An 18,430-nucleotide genomic window follows, 5' to 3' on the forward strand; every position below is an offset into this window, starting at 1 on the left:
ACACATTTTTGAATTAACACCGAAGGCGCTACCATTGCTATGTTTAGACCGTAACGTGGTGATCTGTGTGACATTATATTGTACCTCACAATCGTTTGGAGCCCGGGTGCCTCAGAATGAGGTTACATTGTTTCCTGTTTGTAACTGAAGAGCAGGCAGTTTTCAAAGTGCTGTGATAAGAGAGAGGTAACTAAGGCAAGGTAAAAATAGACTACAGTGTAGCACACCTCACTGACTGAACATTGTGATGCCCCGTAGCCTGAGAGCAGTCGTGTCAGACAGACAACCCATTTTGTTCAAGACGGCTGGAATATGGCAGGTAGGATCAGACCAACTTTCAGGACTTTGAAAATTCTATTTAGATTTTCTCACTTACGTCTAACATGACCACATTGGTCATATTTGTGTGAATATTGAATGTTTATTTTTTACGATTTCTTCTAAATGCTGCTTTTACCACAAAAACAGGAAAAGCTAAGCTATCCCTGAAGCATATGTCACAGAACATGGCAGAACAAAAGGCGAAAGTAAAGATTGGCTGATTACAACAAACAGAACAATAAGCTCATAACCAGTTTATCTACAGCATGTAGCGCTACACTGCTGTTTATTGTAGCTTTTTAGTCACACATGACCTTGTTTTGTTGATGTCATAGTGCATATTTTTATCGTGTGAAGCACACGTGATTTCTGAAACAGTTTTAACCATATTATTTATTTTACTCTGAGAAATTTAACATTTACAGGAAAGCTACGGTTACAGTGGGAAGAATGAATATCCTGTGGAATTTGTCAGCTGTTTTCAGCAAAAAAAAATAGGTTTAATATGTTTGGGGTTTTTTTTAATCGTTGGACTATTTTTTTTTTTTGAAAAACCATCCTTAGAAGTCCCTTATAGCACACTACTGGCTATGATATGGCACATGGCAGATACACTCATGGTGTACGCTTATAATTTTAGGACGGCCATAACTTTCTTTAATGGCCGCAACCTTCTCCACTTTTCCTCCGTTTCCTCCTCCTAAAGGTCAGAGATTGGAATTGTACCGTACTGTTGTCGCCTTTGCGTGCAGGTGATGACGCATTCTAAAAATGTTTCATCTTTTCTGTTTGTTGTTGAGATGTGCAGAGGGAAATTCCAAACAACATAAGAAATAGCTGATAAAAAAAAAAAAAGTCTGAAATTCCACATGCTGACTTTGAAAACTCGTCACTTTTTGACAGAAGTTTGACCGTTTCAGGTGTTAATGGTCAGCGTGTGTTTGTCTTTTAGATTGTAAAAATCAACTGGTAGGTCTGGCGCTGCTATCTCTGGCCTTGTTGATGTCTTTGTGTATCAATATCATCCTCTGCATCAGACGAAGAGCCACTTTGTGCCGAGGTATGGTTTCATGTGGAGACAGCTCTGACACATTGTTTTGCTTTTTAACGCAAAAGCTGATTCTAAATGTCTCCCAGCTTTTACAAGGACAACAGGGTTTTCTATAAATTGCTAAATATTTTATTCATACAGACGATGAGTGCTGCGACCCACACCTCTATGAAGGAGAAAGGTATGCTTTTTATTTATTTATTTAATCAGGCTTAAACATGTGTGCAGTCAGCCTATTATTATAAAGTCCAATACATCTTATTTTATTATAAATAATAATAGCTATTTCAGCATTTCCATTTTCTTTCTTATCTACAAATGACATCTTACTGTAGAAATAAACTGTGAAATTGCTCTTCTCTGTCGTGTTGAAGTCCTTTACAGGATGAAGGGCATTATTTTCATAACCTCAATCATGATGAGCAGCAGGAAAATCCCCTCAATCATCATGAGCAACAGGAAAATCCAATCTATGGCAACATCAGCACAGACAGAAGGGGTGAGCGCAGGCCTGCTTTCTGTCACATTTGCAAAGAAATAACAGGAAATGACTGCATTTTTCTTGGAATGCCAGTGTATCACAGAGTCCATCACAGAGTATTTTTGTGTATGAGCTCTACATTTTCTTTTTTTTATTATTTTTTTTAGAATTCTAATATGATTATTTGCTTCTTCTGTATTTATGGAAAGTAGGTTTTCGCAAATGCTCCCTGGCTGCATTTTCGAAACATGCAAAGTGCGTATTGAGACAAGTTAAAAGTTCATTTGCATGGAGGTTCCAGCTTAAATGAACTCCTAAATAAATGCATTTAGAATAAAATATATAGAATCTTATGTTGAATTTAAATCTTCTTTAGTTTTCCATTGTTTAACTGCATTGTTTGCAGTAATTTAGTCAGTAGATGAGTCTGTTAAAATTTACATTATTTTTTTTAAATTTATGCGTGTGGCAGAAAATATTGCACATGTATACGGCCTGCTGAATAATTGAAAAGGGTCACTGCAATCTTTATGCACTCTTTGACATGAGAATGGATCCAGACTGTCCAGATAGAAAGATTTTAAGACCCTGGGGTATCTGAAGTTCTTGAGCAATGACCGTTCTAGGTAACTGTTGCTGACGTGATTTTGGTATTTAGAGTATAAGACAAGCTTGCTCGGCAGAGCCATGTATGCCCCTCTTTGTGATCTTGTTTTCTGGAGTTTAACTAGACTGTTGGAAGGATTGTTTGGAAGCAAAACCTATGCAGCCACTGTGTAAAATGTAGTCCTCACAGCAGCACTAATTAAATATATTCATTTAGAAAACAGAGGCTGACCAAATGTTTCTTGTAGGCTGTCCTGAAAGTACAGTTTTTATTCATTAGTGTGATTTATGTGTGTCTACTATAGTAAGTAGAATACAAAACAAATGACCAAATCATGTGTTTGACTTATTCAGGTTCTATAGAGGTTTGTTACGAGATGATGACCGTGCAACACGCAAGAGATCGTATGAAGGTAAGTGCTGCGACTGTGTGTTCAGAGTATCCGTTAACCAGCAGTGCGATATCTCTTTAGAAGTTCATTTGCGTGCATGTACAGTTCTCACACAGCTTCCACATATTTATTTTATGTGATGTTGTTACATGCTGTATGTTATTTTATCATCATTAAAAGCTGACAGCATTATCATAGAGGGAAACAAAAAGAAGAACTTTAACTTGCTACTACAAGCTTAATTTTTCATCTGCTTCGTGTCATTAATTTTCTGATTCCACCTGATTTGCGTGTGTTTCTACCTCGAATGCATGGTAGGATAGTGACATTGTTAAACCTGTTGCATCTCCGATACACAGGATGAAATGCGTTGAATATAACATGCACTAAAGGTAACAAGCACAAATGGGTCTGTGAGTTGTGTGCAAAGTATAATCATATTACAAACCAACTGCTTGAATACATTTGGTAAATGCTGGTGCTGGGGTGTGTTTGTTGTTCTGTTTGAGATTAAATAATAGATGGTGTGCTTTTCGTATAAAATACGCAGGCAGCTTAAACACATGGTGACCGCTTTGCTTTCAGAACGGAAAGCACTGCTGACGTGTGGTCAAAAGAACTGTGAACCGATGAACACAATTAAGCACAAAATGTTCTAAAAATAAACTACCTTACAGAAATACATGTGAACATGCAGCCACAGGAATCCACCTAAGATACAGAATATGTATAACTTGCACATAGCACTGCAGTATATTGTTTATCGCAATTTTAAAAAAAAAACTAAAAAAAAACAGGATTTTGCCAACAAACTTTGTCTCCATTGTCTGAAAGCAGTCTTTAGAGCCTGACCTGAATTACGCCTCACTGGATCTGAAAGTGGCAAACAAACACAAGAAGAAGCATCGGCATCAGCAAGGCCTCGCTCAGGGACGAAACAAACTGCAAGATCAGCTGCCGGCCCACCTCACACCCCCTGTGAACGCCTTCTTGGAGGTGGAAGCAGACATGGATGCTCAACTTCCTTCCAGAGACACAAGCACCATGGTGTCACACAGCAGCATTTACCTGAATAGTCAACAGATAGCCCAAGAGACAGAGGACATGGAAAGAGAAAGCAGGGAATGGAAAGGAGAGCAAGAGAGCAAGGAAAGAAAAGATAGACTTGATTGTAGTAACGGGAGTGTATGTACACAGCTGTCAGAGGTAGACGCTGTTCAGAGTGGCACCGATCATTTCATCAGCAGCTTAAGCCATGACAGCGTCCAATAAGATGATGCAAAGTTCATATTTGGACTGTTTTCCTATTTGAGACTGAATAGGCCACCTGAAAAAGCCAATAAAAGTCCATTTCTGTGCCTGCGAGAATGAACACTGCTGTTTGTCATATTCAATATTCAGTGAGCGTTGCACCGTTGAGCAATTTCCTCTGTGATGCAACGAAGTACCTCGTGAATTCTCCACATTGAGCAACTCAAAGGTGCACCTTTCTGTGCAGAAGATGTAATAAACGCTGAGGATTTACAGAGAAAAGGAAACTCTGTGTGTGACATTTAGAGGTCAAGGGCCACGTGGAAAAATTTTTTTTTTCATTTGTTGCAAGAGACAAAACATCAGATCATCACAGGACATGGAAGATCTCTCATTGTTTTGATGTCTCATAGTAGTCAGACATCAGCAGATGTCTCATATCAAAGCGTGAAGGGGGGAAAAAAAATTCTTTACATTCGTTTTCCATGCTGTAGGCGATGGCCAGACATCGAGAGGTGACGCTTTCTTGACTGAATGTACGTGCCCAAGCACAGGTGAATCTGCTTTTCAGTCTTGTAGCTCTGAAGATAACATTAACTTAAAGATGAAATTAAAGGAAAGAAAGCAAAAAGGGGAAAGCTATAAATAATTACATTTTCCTTCCCCTGTGGGCTCACTGTAATGTAAATGTCACCCACAGAGGATTTTCCACGTCAGAGTTATGATAATGGTCATTAGCTTTATAATCTAGCGCCCTTATGAGCTAACGCGCCATCTGCTTAAATGATTATTTCCCTCTCTCTAATCCCCACTCAGGAAGGATAATTTACTGCCCTGCTTTCTGCTGAGGGGACTGAGCTCTGATGTGAAGTCAGCAGTCAGAGGCCTGCAGCCCACTAACTGTTTGTTGACAGTTTTTCAATAGCTGACTGTGGCCTACTTACCCTCTATGGATTAATTTTTGGCCTCAGGGGTTTTGGATCTAACTGACGTACAGTACAGGGAAGCTGCACAAAGGGACACACACATAACAGGGCACTATTAGGAACTTGGTGTGCCTAAACGTGGAAATATTTGTCTTTCGTAATATGTAGGCACTCCAGCTTTGTCACATTAAAGTTGGAATTAATAGCATTTTCACTGACAACAACTGAGCCAATGAGATATGGATTTAGAATAGTTTCATGCATATTATGGATGGAGGAGAGCTCAGATGATGAAGGGATGTATGAGGGTCTGGAGGGAGAAAAGTGGGATGAGGGATGAAAGGGTAAGGGGAGAAATGCTGAGGGGTGAGGGGAGAAATGCGGATCATGGACTGATGCATGGAGGAGTGCAATGATCAGCTGTCAGCTGGCGGCGGGGAGACAGAAGGGAAGCGGAGGAGTCCAGACTCTGGGTGGGGGAGTCGTCCCTTCAGATGGTTGGGATTTCTGGTTAGGTTCCACAATGGTTCCTGTATTCAAAGAAAAGAGAGAAGGAAGAGAGAAAAGAAAAAGAGTTTCGAGTGGGAGGGATGTGAAAGCTGAGTCAAAGGAGAAGGGAATGGATCAGGTGAGCTTTAATACCTTTGTGTGGAAATGGAACATGGTCTTTGTTCCCGAACTTTAATAAATTAAACTAATTTAAACAAAAAATGAATTCAGAGACAAAGGTATACATGATTGACACCATTGCCAGGAGTGCTTACACACTGCATCAGTCTCTTCATCACATTTTTTCACTGTATGCCAATCAGCTGGATTGCACAGGATGTTTCCGTGGTTGCTTTGGATGACATAATAAAAGGGACAATTTTTTTCATCCACCTCAAACAGAGTGAATTTTTTTAAAGGTTTCTTGCCATCGCAGATGGTGGAATGATGTGAATTGAAGTCAAAAGCAAAATCATTTTCAGCTTTAGGCAATTTTTACATCAGGAATACACAGGAATTATACAAAGGTATCACTGCTAAATTGAAAGCGGTGCCTTAAAGGAGAGGTTCACAATGTTTCAGTTCTGTCTTAAATCAGTTGTCAGGTATGAATTATTAAATAAGTTTTGCATGCTGGAATGGTTCTTGTTTACACTGGAAATGTAAAGATCCCTTTCTAATGTGCTTTCAGTGGAAGTAATGGGGAATAAAATCCTTGTTCCAGTCCTGGATCTGTGCAAAAGTGAGTTCTAAACTTTACCCAAAGCTAATATGGGACTTGAGCAGTCTGAGTTACACAAATCAAATAAATTAGAGTCCTTTTAAAATAAGATTCCCTCTTTGTGTTTCCCAGGACAGTGATTCCTAGCTGAGCTACAGTGGAGGCACAGTAACACCAAGAGGAGAGTTCTTTACTAAAAAGATTTGATTTATCTAAAGTAGACTGCTGAATGTTAGCTCCAAATGAACTATAGACTCAGTTTCCACCCATGAATGATCCACCAAACACTAAAAGCACATTGAGAATGGATCTCGTAATGTCCATTTTGAACAGGAGGAATGAAAACAGCCAACAATGACTGCTTCAATGTTCAAATGTTGGCTTGACTATTGTTGTAAAATAGACTTGAAATATTGTGAACATGCCCTTTACTGACGAGAAATGCTTTTAGAAACCTCAATGTGGCTCAGAAAGAATATTTTAGAGCATTGAAATAGACCATCAAGCCACAGTGTTATGCCTCTATTATACTGTGGCAAGAAAGGCTTTTTGGCAAAGCAGGATATTATTCATCTGTGGTTTTGATTAACTATGCCTTTCTTCTTTATAACAATGATCTCTTAAAAAGAACTGGGTCAACTTGTCTTTAATGAGTTTGGATGTATAGTAGCTACTCTGGAGTTTCTGAGTGGCGTTTGGCCTGTAGTCCCCCTAGTGGCCTGAAGTAATAGGTGTTACTTTATAGTTTATTTTAACAATTGTTTTTGGAGCACTTCATGCACAGTAAAGAGATACCAAGAAATGAGGAGAGGAATGACGTGTAACAAAAGTCATCAGCTGGACATGACCCAGGGACACTGAGATTTATGGTTGGTTATTTGGTGATTGATGGCCTTTACCCCTGAGGTGTAGTATCACCTGTCAGATTTGTCTCAAGCTTTGCATCCACCCAATCTCCTTCCTGTCTGGGCTCTCACACCAAAACACATTAAAACATGAAGTATGTTAGGAATTACTGTCAGGTCTTAAAAGCATGCCTTCAGGACGTTTTACATCAATATAATGTCACACAAAGTCTGCGTTTGCTCCTGGGAAATGGTCATTATTCTCATATCTGCAAGAGGAGAGTATTTGACCAAATGACCAATGTCCTCCTCTCCTACATACAATTAACCCAGGTTTATTAGTAGTATTCTGTGTATTTTTAATAATTATTTTAAGATAAACACCTTTGCTTCATACATGTAAATACAATATAAATACAATCTAACTTTTCTATATCTTTCATGAAATGAAAATAGTCGCGAGCATTACCTAACTCAAGGGAAACTAATGTTATCGTATACGAAGGTCTAGAAAGGTGCAGTTGTGGAAACCGGAAATGGAACATTTTTTTATGCAATAGAGTGAAGCGTCTTCTAGGGGGAAACGATCTTCGTTGCAAACATGGCAGCGCGCATGTGAATGTCATGCCATCTGAATCTATTACCCGAATCTCTTAATGTTTGGGTGCCGTTACTGATGCGTTAATGCTGACAAGTAAATGACATCCTGCGGAATTGTGCTTTCATTCACTTCAGTCAGCTAAGTTTCGGGAAAACCGGAACTTAGCTACTTACTCTATTAGCTGCCCGGCTCTCTGTGGTAGCATTTAAGCTAGCAAGCCGTGAACCACAGACAGAATCACGATGGATCCCGATCAACAACTGAGAAATGTAAGTCGCATTCACATGCAGTGTCGGATATATTGGGCTCATTTGCACACGAGCAGTTTGATGGTGAGTTTGAGTGTTTATGTCTCTTGCAGCTGCGGGATTTCCTTCTGGTTTACAACCGCATGACTGAAATTTGCTTCCAGAGATGCACCAGCAACTTCAACTACAGAAACCTCACCATGGACGAGGTGAGAACGCTGGAACTCATAGATAACTTGCCATCTGTGTGAACAGACATATCTACATGCAGTTGAAACGCTGAATGTGATTATTTTTTTCTGTACTTCATGATAACAATAAAGAATATCGTTGCATGCTGTACTTGTAGCATGCTCAATGAGTGACACCAAGGAGCTCTGTCCAAACCTTGAAGACAGCTCCAGACTGCATGTGAACGGGGGGAGTCCACATACTTTAGGCCATATGGTGTATCATGAACACATACTGTAGTTATCCACTCATCGCCGATCATTGTCTGTCCAGGAGCGCTGTGTGGACAACTGTGCTGGGAAGCTGATTCGCTCTAACCACCGTTTGATGGGCACCTACGTGCAGCTGATGCCCCGTATGGTCCAGCGCCGGATGGAGGAGATGGAGAGCAAGGCCGCAGAGAATGCCAAGGCAGCAGAGGCAGCTGCCTCCGCAAATGTGGGGCCTCCTGCCACAGAAGCCACAGCAGCATCTCAAAGCCCCATCACCTCATCTCCGCTGTCGCCTCCCCTGTTAAGTCCCTCAGTGGCTGATGTCGTGCCAGAGGCCCACGGCTCATTCTCAAAGCCAGCAGGATTAGGTATCCCAGTTGAGCTCGACACCGCTGTGTCCAATTCCACTACAGATGTCCGATTATCAGCTGCCACAGCACTTACACCTGCGACTGAAGCAGTATATCCCTCAGTGCTCAATGATGCTGGGAATGGACCGTCTTATACCGCAGGCTTTCCTCAGCCGCAGATAGCTGGCACCCAAATTGAGCTTGAGAGCTCAGCGCCTGTGTCTATGCCATCTACCCCAACGTCCATATCAGCACATGTGTCTGTGTCAACAGTAGGTGCACCCAAATCCATGGAGAGCCTTTCAGGCCAGGAGAGAGCCCCACAGCTTCCCCCGCCATCAGGTCACTAATAACGCCCAGTCTGGGTCTGACTCCCACCAGAAACCACCCACATCTGATGGGTAACTCATCACTGGCAGACCCAAATGTGAAACAATTAATGATTCATGGAATGACATAACTTATGAGATTACTTCTCAGCAACTATATAAATTATATGTCTTACAAGCTTTTCTGGCTACAGTGTCTCAAATATGAGAATTTGATGTTTTTCTTTTTTGTTTTCATAATGTAAATCATTGAGGTTTTTCCTCTGTTTCTTTTACAAAATTAGCAACTTGAAGACCTCATTTTTAACTGTTAGCTTGCAAAGGACATTGTCATTATTTTTGACATTTTTGGACCCCTCAGTAAGTAAATCAAAAGACATGAATTGATCTTGGTAAAAATAGCAGTTCTATAGTCATTTCTGACATAGTATTGCCAAATAGTGTGTGTGTTTCAGTGTGTATCAGTGTATGTGTGTGTGATAGCAGTGACATCCTGCAGCCTGGATGGTCCTGGCCTGATCATTGTGGGACCTCAGTTTGGACTTTCAGGATCCAGGAGGGCTCGGTCTGATGTTCAAACACACATAAGTGTTTTGCACAGTAACATTTAAAATCAGATAATCCTCAGTAATAAAAATTAGAGTAATTACTTTTTTGGGTGTTTTCTTATTTTAAATGCTCCATTGATATCCTCTGTTTCATTGTTTGAAACAATTAAAGCCCCCCCCTGTCGGATGTCCTGGTGCAGCGGTGTGTTCTCTGTGGGTGTGAATCCAGTTCAAGACCTTTGCCACTATCACCACCTCTCTCTCTCTCTCTCTCTCTCTCTCTCTCTCTCTCTCTCTCTCTCTCTCTCTCTCTCTCTCCTCCCATCATTTCCTGTCAGTGCACTAAACCTGCTATGCACTCTTAAGTCCAGCAGCAAAGCCATAATAAGCCATCTTACAGCAGCATTCCCACTGGTTTCACTCCTCAGACACAAAGTTTGTGACGCTCTTCAGCACAGCTGTGAAGAATGCAATGCGAGTCAGAGCCAGAGAGACTTATGGCCCCGTCAGGAAGCAGCTAGTCGAGGAAACAGATTTGGTAATTATGCAGTGGCACATGGAATAGGTATCATTTTTCTGAAAACGCATTTTGCAGTATTTCAACAAAATGTCTCTTTTGGAGTTATTGATGATCAGGCTTCCTGTGTTCCAGTTATGAGTTGGCAAAAAAATAAGCTGTGTGAATTATTGCCTCTCAGTGTACTGTAAGGGCACCCAATTGTGGGAAAAATATGAAGCCAATTCTATTTTAATTAGCATGTTTTGGCGATGGAACCTGAAGGCCAAGCAATATATTAGCCGATATTAACTTTCAACTTTGGATTTTAATATCCGTAACAGCCTCATATTCTCACATTTATACATGTGACGAGCAGCCTTATGCATTCTCAATCATGACAAATTCCAGTTAAAGATGAATGATTAATAAACTATTGAAAGAAGTATACACACTGTGAAAATATTGAAGGTAAAAGTATTATCAGCAGCATGTACTTAAAGTATGAAAAGTAGAAGTACACCTTCTGCAGTAAAACGGTCCCTGTCAGTGTTTTACTATTATTATCATATATTTGGATTAATATTACTGCTGGATTAATGTGTATGCTGCGTTTTACTGCTGTTGAGCTCATTTGAGTTTCATACTGCTGCTTAGTTTAATCTACAGCAATGCATCATGTTCTGTTTGCAGTGTCAGTGAGAACCTTATCTTATCTCCAAAATAGTCAACAGCCCCGTTTTCAGCTTTGTAATGATGCACTTTCCAACTAATCCAAGGGGATTTGTTTGTTTAAATTGTTTATTTATCTTAAGAAGTTTGAGCCTTTTCTCGACCCATAAAGGAACACTTAATCCTGCAGTTTATCAGAAACATTCAAAATCACCAAATTTGGAGATACGTGGTTTTTGCGTCACAGGTAGAAGAAATTGCTGTTTGAAAAGTAATTAAAGCTGTCAGACAAGTGTTAAAAGTACAATACATGCTTCTGAGAAGTGATGGAGTAGAAGTATACAGTTGCATAAACTGGAAATACTCAAAGTACAAACACCTCGAATTCGCACTCATGCACAGTACTTGAGTACATGTACTCACTTACATTCCACCAGTGTTAATAAATAGAATTTTAAAAGCTGCACACGTCTCCCTCCGCCACCTCACCTGACCTCGGTATTTTCGGCCGCTGGGTGCAGCGGCATCATCGCATTGCCTCCAGCAGGGGGCGCTGTTGTGCAGCGTCCCGGGACAGCGCGGCCAGTAGCGGAGCCCCTCTCAGCTCCTCACCAGTAGCCCACATCAGCTCGGAGGAGCGGGGCGTGGACTCAGCCCGACGACTCTCTGCTCTTAACTTTGCAGAGACGGCCGACTTTCAGGGGGAGGAAAAGGGAAAAAAAGAAAAAAAAGAAACCGAGAAGAAATCGATCGATCCGCAGCTGGTAAGAGTTTTGAGAACGTTTTTGTTTTGGATGTTTACTTTTGTTTCCATTGTGGTTGGAGAGTTTTTGTTGTGGATGTCCAACTTCAGTGACTTTTTAACAATAGATTTCAAAGTGAGCCAATAGGCCAGCCCCATCCGAGTCCACGGAGGAAGATAAAGCCAAGGGGAAATGTGGGAAAGTGCAGATATTTGTGGACTTTTTCATGTCATTCCGTCCGACTCTGGCTGCCTGTTTGTGTGTCTTGGTGCGGCAGATACTTTTCTGTAAATATTACATTTAACATCCGTACAAAACTAATGACTTAAACGTTGCTCCACCATACAAATGCATGTTTAGGAGCATACAGACACCAGAAAAGATTAAATATGTAAATATAGATACAGCCAGGCTTCCTCTGAGGAGTGTTTTTCACATCACTCCTTAATTTCACATTATAGACATCAGCCGTACACAAGACGCACAATGCATGGCAAAATAATACACCCAAACCTTTATGTTATGTCTGACAAGAAAAAACTTTGTCTCTTTCATCAGGAGTCTCTGCTGAACGCCTTTCTGCAGGCTACATGTTCCTGATCTCAAAGGACACTGAAAGAGCAACCGGTCAAGAGACGCAGCCTACAGCACAACCATGGATGACATCTTCACACAGTGTCGAGAAGGGAACTCCGTGGCCGTTCGTCTGTGGCTGGACAACACAGAGAATGACCTCAACTTGGGGTGAGCGCACACATGTGCACGCGCTTCCTGCAGATACACAAAGCTTCACCCTCACCTTCATCGTTTTCTGGGTGTCTGAGTCTGGCATAGTCTGTAAAGTCTCCTTGTTATTGGAGTTGACTTTATAGCAAAAGTTCCACATTTGGTATGGTGGGTGAGGTGATTCCCTGCTGGTGTGTGTGCGTGCATATAAAGTGATGCCTGGCACATTAGAGGTGGTCAAATAGTTTCCATATTGTGCTCTCTCTCTCTCTCTCTCTCTCTCTCTCTCCCTCTCTCTCTCTCTCTCTCTCTCTCTCTCTCTCTCTCTCCCTGCAACTCCACATGCTGCTGAGCATCACTCAGCTTTAGTCATTCCAGTCCATCTTTTTTGTTTTTCCACTTTCTTCTTGGATTTCTCTCCTTATGAGGTAATCCCTAAAAACTGTGCATGTGTATAATTACTCACGTTGTGGGGACTCGCCATCAGGTTTTAAGGTGAAGTAAGTTAAGGTGAGGGTTAGGATAAGTCTCCAGGAAATGAATGGAAGTCTATGTAATGTCCTCTGAAGAGATGGAAACACCACTGTGTGTGTGTGAGTGTGTGTGTGTGATTTGGGAGGTTGTGCGGTGACATAAATGACTCATACAAGAGAATATAGCCTAAAAGTCATTCTCTGCTGGACTGAAAAGCACAGCCGGACTTTAAATTACAGTGCTGAGACGATTCAGTCGATTGACAGAAAATGAATAAACAGCACATAAGATCACTGCCTTTTAACTGAATATTTAGGTTTTATAAGCTCGTGTGGGTTGGACAAAACACCCACTTTGAAGATGCCGCCCTGTTCTCTGGGAGCAGTTTATGACATGTTGTATATTAAAAATAGTGAATTCATCTAAAATAAAAGCTGTAGATTCATTTACAATGGTCATAAATTGCATGCCTGTAGGTGTGTGTCTGTGTTTGTGTTTGTGTCTGTTGGATATACAGAGCACTTGTGCCTGTTTACATAATTTCCCTACTAGAAAGGAGCGAGAAGACCTCACTGCTAAAGACCTCAGTTATCTCATTCCTGGGCCAGGCCATATATGTGCAGTTTGTTGACGTTGACTCTGAGGGCTGCCGAGCTGCGAGCCAACCACGCAACAGCCAAGGCCATTTCCTCTGTTCAGCTCCATACAGGGCCAGGCCCTCGCTGACGGAGCTTCTCAGGCAGCTCGCTGCAGCCCCGCGTAAACATCTCAGAGACCAGTCATCAGGCTGGAGGCCTTTGCTCTGGCTGTTACTCTGAGGAGGCTCAGCTGTGTGAACTAGCCGTTTTCTTTTCCCCGAAAATGTGCGATAAGTTTTATATGTTGGTGGGAAAGTGTGTTACCCCCCCCCCCCTTTGCTGTTTTCGGTTCAAAAAGTCAGAAACTGGAGGGTGAGACTGGAGCTGTCAGACTTTAAAATGTCAGAACTCCTCCAGGAGCTGCTCTTGTATTTGTGTCACAGGAAGACGCAGGGAAAGAGAGAGAGAGACTTACAGAGAATGTGTAGCTGAGGATTCCACTGTGTATTTTCCGCTCTGTCATTCCTGAGTTTTTTTTTCTCCCCCCGTTACTTTTTATAGCACGCAGGGTTGGTCAGACTATGAACTGTCTGTCCACAGTGCTGGATCGGAATTGTCAGAGAATGTGATTATTTCGCTTCGGCGTGAGCTAGCACTGCGGCTATTTCCTACAGGCTACACAAGCCCTCCTGAGGTTTATTGCCGAATACAGTGCAGAGTTTGTGGCTTTGCGTGGAGCTGCAAGAATGGGTCAGCGAATGTAAAGGGGGTCGCTCGGGTGAAGGGGCCAGTCACACGTGGGTGACAGCTTGGCTCCTTGCAGACTGCTGCAGTACTGTGCACACTGTCTGTGTGTCTGCGTCTTTGCATATGTTCGCAGGCATTCCAGCTTGCACAGGCATATTTATCACTAGGCTGGCCCTCAGATGGGTTTTAGGCCACCGGCACTGTGAGGAAGCATGTGTTTAAGTCTAAATAAAGACTGGTAGGTTGCGAGTGTGAGAACCTGTGTGGCTGTGTGTCAGAGAGAAAACCACTAGATAGTGTTGTGTCAGCTGGTGTATGCCTCAGAGTCATTGAGAGAGCATCAGCACCCTCCTACACACACTGCGAGTATGTCTTCGCCGTCTTAAAAGAATATTCTCATTCGACTTTTTTTCCGTTATCGCTGCTTAAACACTGATTGTTGTTTCAGTGATGACCATGGCTTCAGCCCCCTCCACTGGGCATGCAGGGAAGGGAGGAGCGGCGTTGTTGACATGCTCATCATGAGAGGCGCTCGTATTAATGTGATGAACCGCGGAGATGACACCCCGTTACATCTCGCCTCCAGTCATGGACATAGAGACATCGTGGCTAAGGTACACGCACTCAGACATATGGTCACGATCGGACCTGGTGCATGCCGTGTTTACACCAAATAATGTGCAATCCTTTCACTTTTTGACCTGCAACTGTCAGCTGATTCAGTGCAAAGCCGACCCCAATACAGTCAACGAGCATGGAAACACACCGCTCCACTACGCCTGCTTCTGGGGCCAAGACGAAGTGGCAGAGGTACAGTGCAATACACCCACAGACACTACTTCTGGCACAATCTCTTAGCTGAAAAGGCCCTCTTCTGGGGAGAAATGGCCACTACACTAAAGCAGTGGAGCCCCGACCGCTCCCAGTGTCCCTGCTAAGGTTTTATTCTAAAACCTTAAAGATCCTATCCATACATAATATAGTTCAACCCCTCTTTTTTTAGGACTTGGTGGCCAGTGGTGCCCAGGTGTGCGTGTGTAACAGGTATGGACAGACACCTCTGGACAAGGCCAAGCCTCACCTAAGACAGCTGCTTCAAGGTCAGAAGTCATTTGTGGGCATTTTAAGATCTCAATAGGTTTTTTCCTGTGAAAAGAAAATCATTACGTTGGCATCAGCAATTCATTTTTGTGGTTGTTGTGTCTGCTTTTAGAGAAGGCGGAGAAAATGGGCCAGAGTATGACCAGAGTCCCCTATAAGGAAACTTTCTGGAAAGGCACCATGCGGACACGACCTCGTGAGTAACATTCAGTTTGTACAAAGGAACAAGGATCATTCCTGCAATCAGGACGTTTGCTTGATTATTGGGCTCTTTCAGGTAATGGTACCCTCAACAAGCAGGCTGGTATTGATTATAAGCAACTTTCGCTCCTGGCAAAGATCAATGAGAACCAGTCCGGAGAGGTCAGTAGCTCTTTACTCCTGTGTCAGGTTTTTTTTTTTTTAAGTTCGTTTTTCAGCTCACCGGTGGTTTAACAGATCATGTGCTCTGTGTGCAGTTATGGCAGGGACGGTGGCAAGGGGACGAGATCATAGTGAAAGTGCTGCAGGTGAGAGACTGGACCACCAGGAAAAGCAGAGACTTCAACGAGGAGCATCCGAAACTCAGGTAATCACACATCAGTGTCCTAACAGTGAAGTAAATGCGGTGGTTTTGTTTAGCCCTCAACAGCATTTCATGTGGTGTCGGCACACAGCATAGAGATATCAGGCTTTCATTTAGATCATTAGTCTGTGAGCATTTGTACACACGTCCTGGTAAACAGTGCTGACGCGAGGAGGGCCGTGATTGGTGGCCTCTTGTGCAACCGAGAGAGGAGTTTTTAATTTTAGATGTCATGAAAATGGCTTTTGGTTGGCGTAGTGGCGAAGCAAGTCGTTGACAGCTGTTTACAGTGTGATGCCCTACGAGGTGAAAAACAAATTGCACAAACAAATACCATCACAGCAAACATGTCATCCATTGCAACGTGAAATCTGAAATATGTGCGGACAATTTCAAGAGAGGACTTTCAGTCAGCTCGCACGAGCATGTTGAGACAGGTTCAGCAGGGACCCCCACAAGGACCTTTCAGCGGGCCAGATTAATGAATGTGAGTGAGTGTGCAACTGGAAGGACTTGGCAGTGTGCTTTCATGTTGGCTTCAGTTCTCGCTCCCTTTCAAGAACTGGAGCGCACATAAAAGTAGTTGGGATGAGCATGGTGAAAAATTCAGGGGCAACATATCACCTGACGTGTATAATGAAAGAGCCACAGATAATGAGAGCGTAAATCTGCAGCGTGGCTTAACTTTAAAGGGCCACAGATGATACAAATGTGTATAATAACATGGATTTGTGAAGAGTTTTCATGCAGAACAAGCTTTCAGGACATTTAATGTTTTTTTTTTTTTTTTGATTGTGTTTCCTCTGAACTGTGAAATTGTTAATTCTTTATCGTCAGAGAACCCCCCCCCCCCCTTCTAAGAACATATAATTATTCACCTTTTTTCCCTTCTTTTTTTTGTTTAAATGACATTTCCACACGTTCTCTCTCTTTCTGTGATGTCTCCGTAGGATCTTTTCTCATCCAAACATTCTGCCTGTTCTCGGGGCCTGTCAGGCACCTCCATCCCCTCACCCCATCATCATCACCCACTACATGCCGTATGGATCCCTCTTCAACATACTCCACCAGGGCACCAGTAAGCAGTTTACATTTATGCATGTGTATAAAATGGAAAACCATTGCCAATATACCTGTAGGTTTACTCCTGTGTCTTCCTCAGCTCTGGTGGTCGACCAAAGCCAGGCAGTGAAGTTCGCACTGGACATTGCCAGCGGTATGGCTTTCCTCCACACCTTAGAACCAATGGTTTCACGCCTTTACCTCAACAGTAAGCATGTCATGGTAAGACACTGCTCTGCTGTCTTTGACCGCTGGCGTATATCCATAACTGCCACCACACAACTACGGTGATGCTGTGACTCACCATATGTTTGATGATGTTGCAGATTGATGAGGACATGACAGCCAGGATAAGCATGGCAGATGCTAAATTCTCCTTCCAGTGTCCTGGTCGTATGTACTCTCCAGCATGGATGGCCCCTGAAGGTATTTATTCAGTTTTTCACTCTTTGTTCTCCCTCTCGCCTACCTCCTCCCCCCCATAATGCCTCCTTACTCTTTATGAGTCATTCAGTGAGGAACATACTGTACTGTATAATTTAAAGTCAGCGGTAGTCATGCTGCTCATCTGGTGTGTTGCCTATGATACAGGATACAAACAAACCCGATGAGTAATCTGGTTATGTTAATGGCTTTCCTCGTCCCTTTTTTTGTGTCCAGCCCTGCAGAAGAGGCCTGAAGACATCAACAGGAGATCTGCTGACATGTGGAGCTTCGCGGTGTTACTGTGGGAGCTGGTGACCAGAGAGGTCCCCTTCGCTGACCTCTCACACATGGAGATAGGCATGAAGGTAAGTTGGTGCTGCGAATGTGGGAAGTAGGGGTGCTGAGGGGGCTGCAGCACACCTCCAAAACGTCCCATGGCTTCTACAGGTTCCTATCTTTGGGATGTTTACAGCAACTCTGTGTCTCGTTTCCCTCCCCCGTGTCGCTCAGGTGGCTCTCGAGGGTCTCCGGCCCACCATTCCACCGGGGATTTCCCCTCACATCTGTAAGCTGATGAGGCTCTGCATGAATGAAGACCCGGCCAAGAGACCCAAGTTTGACATGATCGTCCCCATCCTGGAGAAGATGCAGGACAAGTGAATGCCTTGGCCTCAATTTGTACACTCCTGTTACCATCTTTTTTTTTTTTTCTATCAAACCACTCGTTATCTTCACTCCAATCACATATCTGCTAAGCCACTGTAAATAACGTCAGAGACCACTTCAGCTACACAGTTCAAACAATAAGTATTATATTGCTTTCCTTGTATAATTTAAACTTGAGGTATAAATGTTCTTTAGCCTGACTATGTTGCTCTTTTATTATGGCTGAAACATGTTCACTGAAACATCTGCAAACTTTCTGATCCAGTGTGGATGATATTCAGTGATGAGTCAGACAGAGACCGACGCGAAGAGATGTGTATAGAAACAATGCTTTCATGCACACCAGCGAATACCAATGCAATAAATGTTTTATATTTATGACAAATCGTTGTCCTTTTATTTTTAGATGTCATGCTTGCATTAGTTTACCAAAATAAATGTTTTGCATAAGCGCTGGAGCGTTTCCAGCCAAATGTTGCGGCTTTCTTCAGCAGATGGGGTTTGGAGGTGAGTCAGTCTAAAGTTCTGCCATTGTCCTGTGATCAAGGCCACAATCTGGACTGAAAGGTGCA

At 42.6% G+C, this 18,430-nt stretch overlaps 3 protein-coding genes across 4 annotated transcripts; all 3 read left to right on the top strand.

The window, feature by feature from the left end:
* Positions 1-295: 295 nt before the first annotated feature.
* On the top strand, positions 296-4,306 carry LOC143333262 (uncharacterized). The gene is made up of 6 exons (XM_076751282.1): positions 296-319; positions 1,274-1,381; positions 1,514-1,553; positions 1,747-1,871; positions 2,814-2,872; positions 3,689-4,306. Exons 1-6 carry the CDS (start codon positions 313-315, stop codon positions 4,121-4,123), a joined length of 774 nt encoding a protein of 257 aa, XP_076607397.1. The 5' UTR covers positions 296-312; the 3' UTR covers positions 4,124-4,306.
* Positions 4,307-7,660: 3,354 nt separating this feature from the next.
* Positions 7,661-9,788, top strand: timm10b (translocase of inner mitochondrial membrane 10 homolog B (yeast)). Its single transcript, XM_076750679.1, has 3 exons — positions 7,661-7,953; positions 8,046-8,141; positions 8,437-9,788. Exons 1-3 carry the CDS (start codon positions 7,927-7,929, stop codon positions 9,073-9,075), a joined length of 762 nt encoding a protein of 253 aa, XP_076606794.1. The 5' UTR covers positions 7,661-7,926; the 3' UTR covers positions 9,076-9,788.
* A 1,608-nt stretch (positions 9,789-11,396) lies between these two features.
* ilk (integrin-linked kinase) lies at positions 11,397-18,328 on the top strand. Of its 2 annotated transcripts, none has more exons than XM_076750593.1 (13): positions 11,397-11,534; positions 12,072-12,257; positions 14,487-14,652; positions 14,753-14,848; positions 15,042-15,138; positions 15,252-15,335; positions 15,417-15,502; positions 15,598-15,707; positions 16,655-16,782; positions 16,867-16,988; positions 17,093-17,192; positions 17,427-17,557; positions 17,703-18,328. In XM_076750593.1, exons 2-13 carry the CDS (start codon positions 12,169-12,171, stop codon positions 17,850-17,852), a joined length of 1,359 nt encoding a protein of 452 aa, XP_076606708.1. In that variant the 5' UTR covers positions 11,397-11,534; positions 12,072-12,168; the 3' UTR covers positions 17,853-18,328. The 2 variants fall into 2 exon arrangements, with proteins under 2 accessions (XP_076606708.1, XP_076606709.1); XM_076750594.1 differs by having other exon boundaries at positions 11,453-11,534; positions 12,099-12,257; positions 17,703-18,240.
* Positions 18,329-18,430: the final 102 nt, after the last annotated feature.

The sequence above is a fragment of the Chaetodon auriga genome, chromosome 15 (assembly GCF_051107435.1).
Source record: "Chaetodon auriga isolate fChaAug3 chromosome 15, fChaAug3.hap1, whole genome shotgun sequence".
Classification (NCBI taxonomy): Eukaryota; Metazoa; Chordata; class Actinopteri; order Chaetodontiformes; family Chaetodontidae; genus Chaetodon; species Chaetodon auriga.

What these genes read in the sequence shown, in the direction of transcription:
- ilk (XM_076750593.1), top strand. Translation starts at nt 12,169, where the DNA reads ATGGATGACATCTTCACACAGTGTCGAGAAGGGAACTCCGTGGCCGTT. An exon ending in ATAGAGACATCGTGGCTAAG is followed by an intron (nt 14,653 to 14,752) that starts GTACACGCACTC and finishes TGCAACTGTCAG; the next exon opens with CTGATTCAGTGCAAAGCCGA. An exon ending in ATGAGAACCAGTCCGGAGAG is followed by an intron (nt 15,503 to 15,597) that starts GTCAGTAGCTCT and finishes CTCTGTGTGCAG; the next exon opens with TTATGGCAGGGACGGTGGCA.
- timm10b (XM_076750679.1), top strand. Translation starts at nt 7,927, where the DNA reads ATGGATCCCGATCAACAACTGAGAAAT. An exon ending in CCGATCAACAACTGAGAAAT is followed by an intron (nt 7,954 to 8,045) that starts GTAAGTCGCATT and finishes TGTCTCTTGCAG; the next exon opens with CTGCGGGATTTCCTTCTGGT. An exon ending in GAAACCTCACCATGGACGAG is followed by an intron (nt 8,142 to 8,436) that starts GTGAGAACGCTG and finishes TTGTCTGTCCAG; the next exon opens with GAGCGCTGTGTGGACAACTG.
- LOC143333262 (XM_076751282.1), top strand. An exon ending in AAGAGCCACTTTGTGCCGAG is followed by an intron (nt 1,382 to 1,513) that starts GTATGGTTTCAT and finishes TTATTCATACAG; the next exon opens with ACGATGAGTGCTGCGACCCA. An exon ending in CACCTCTATGAAGGAGAAAG is followed by an intron (nt 1,554 to 1,746) that starts GTATGCTTTTTA and finishes GTCGTGTTGAAG; the next exon opens with TCCTTTACAGGATGAAGGGC.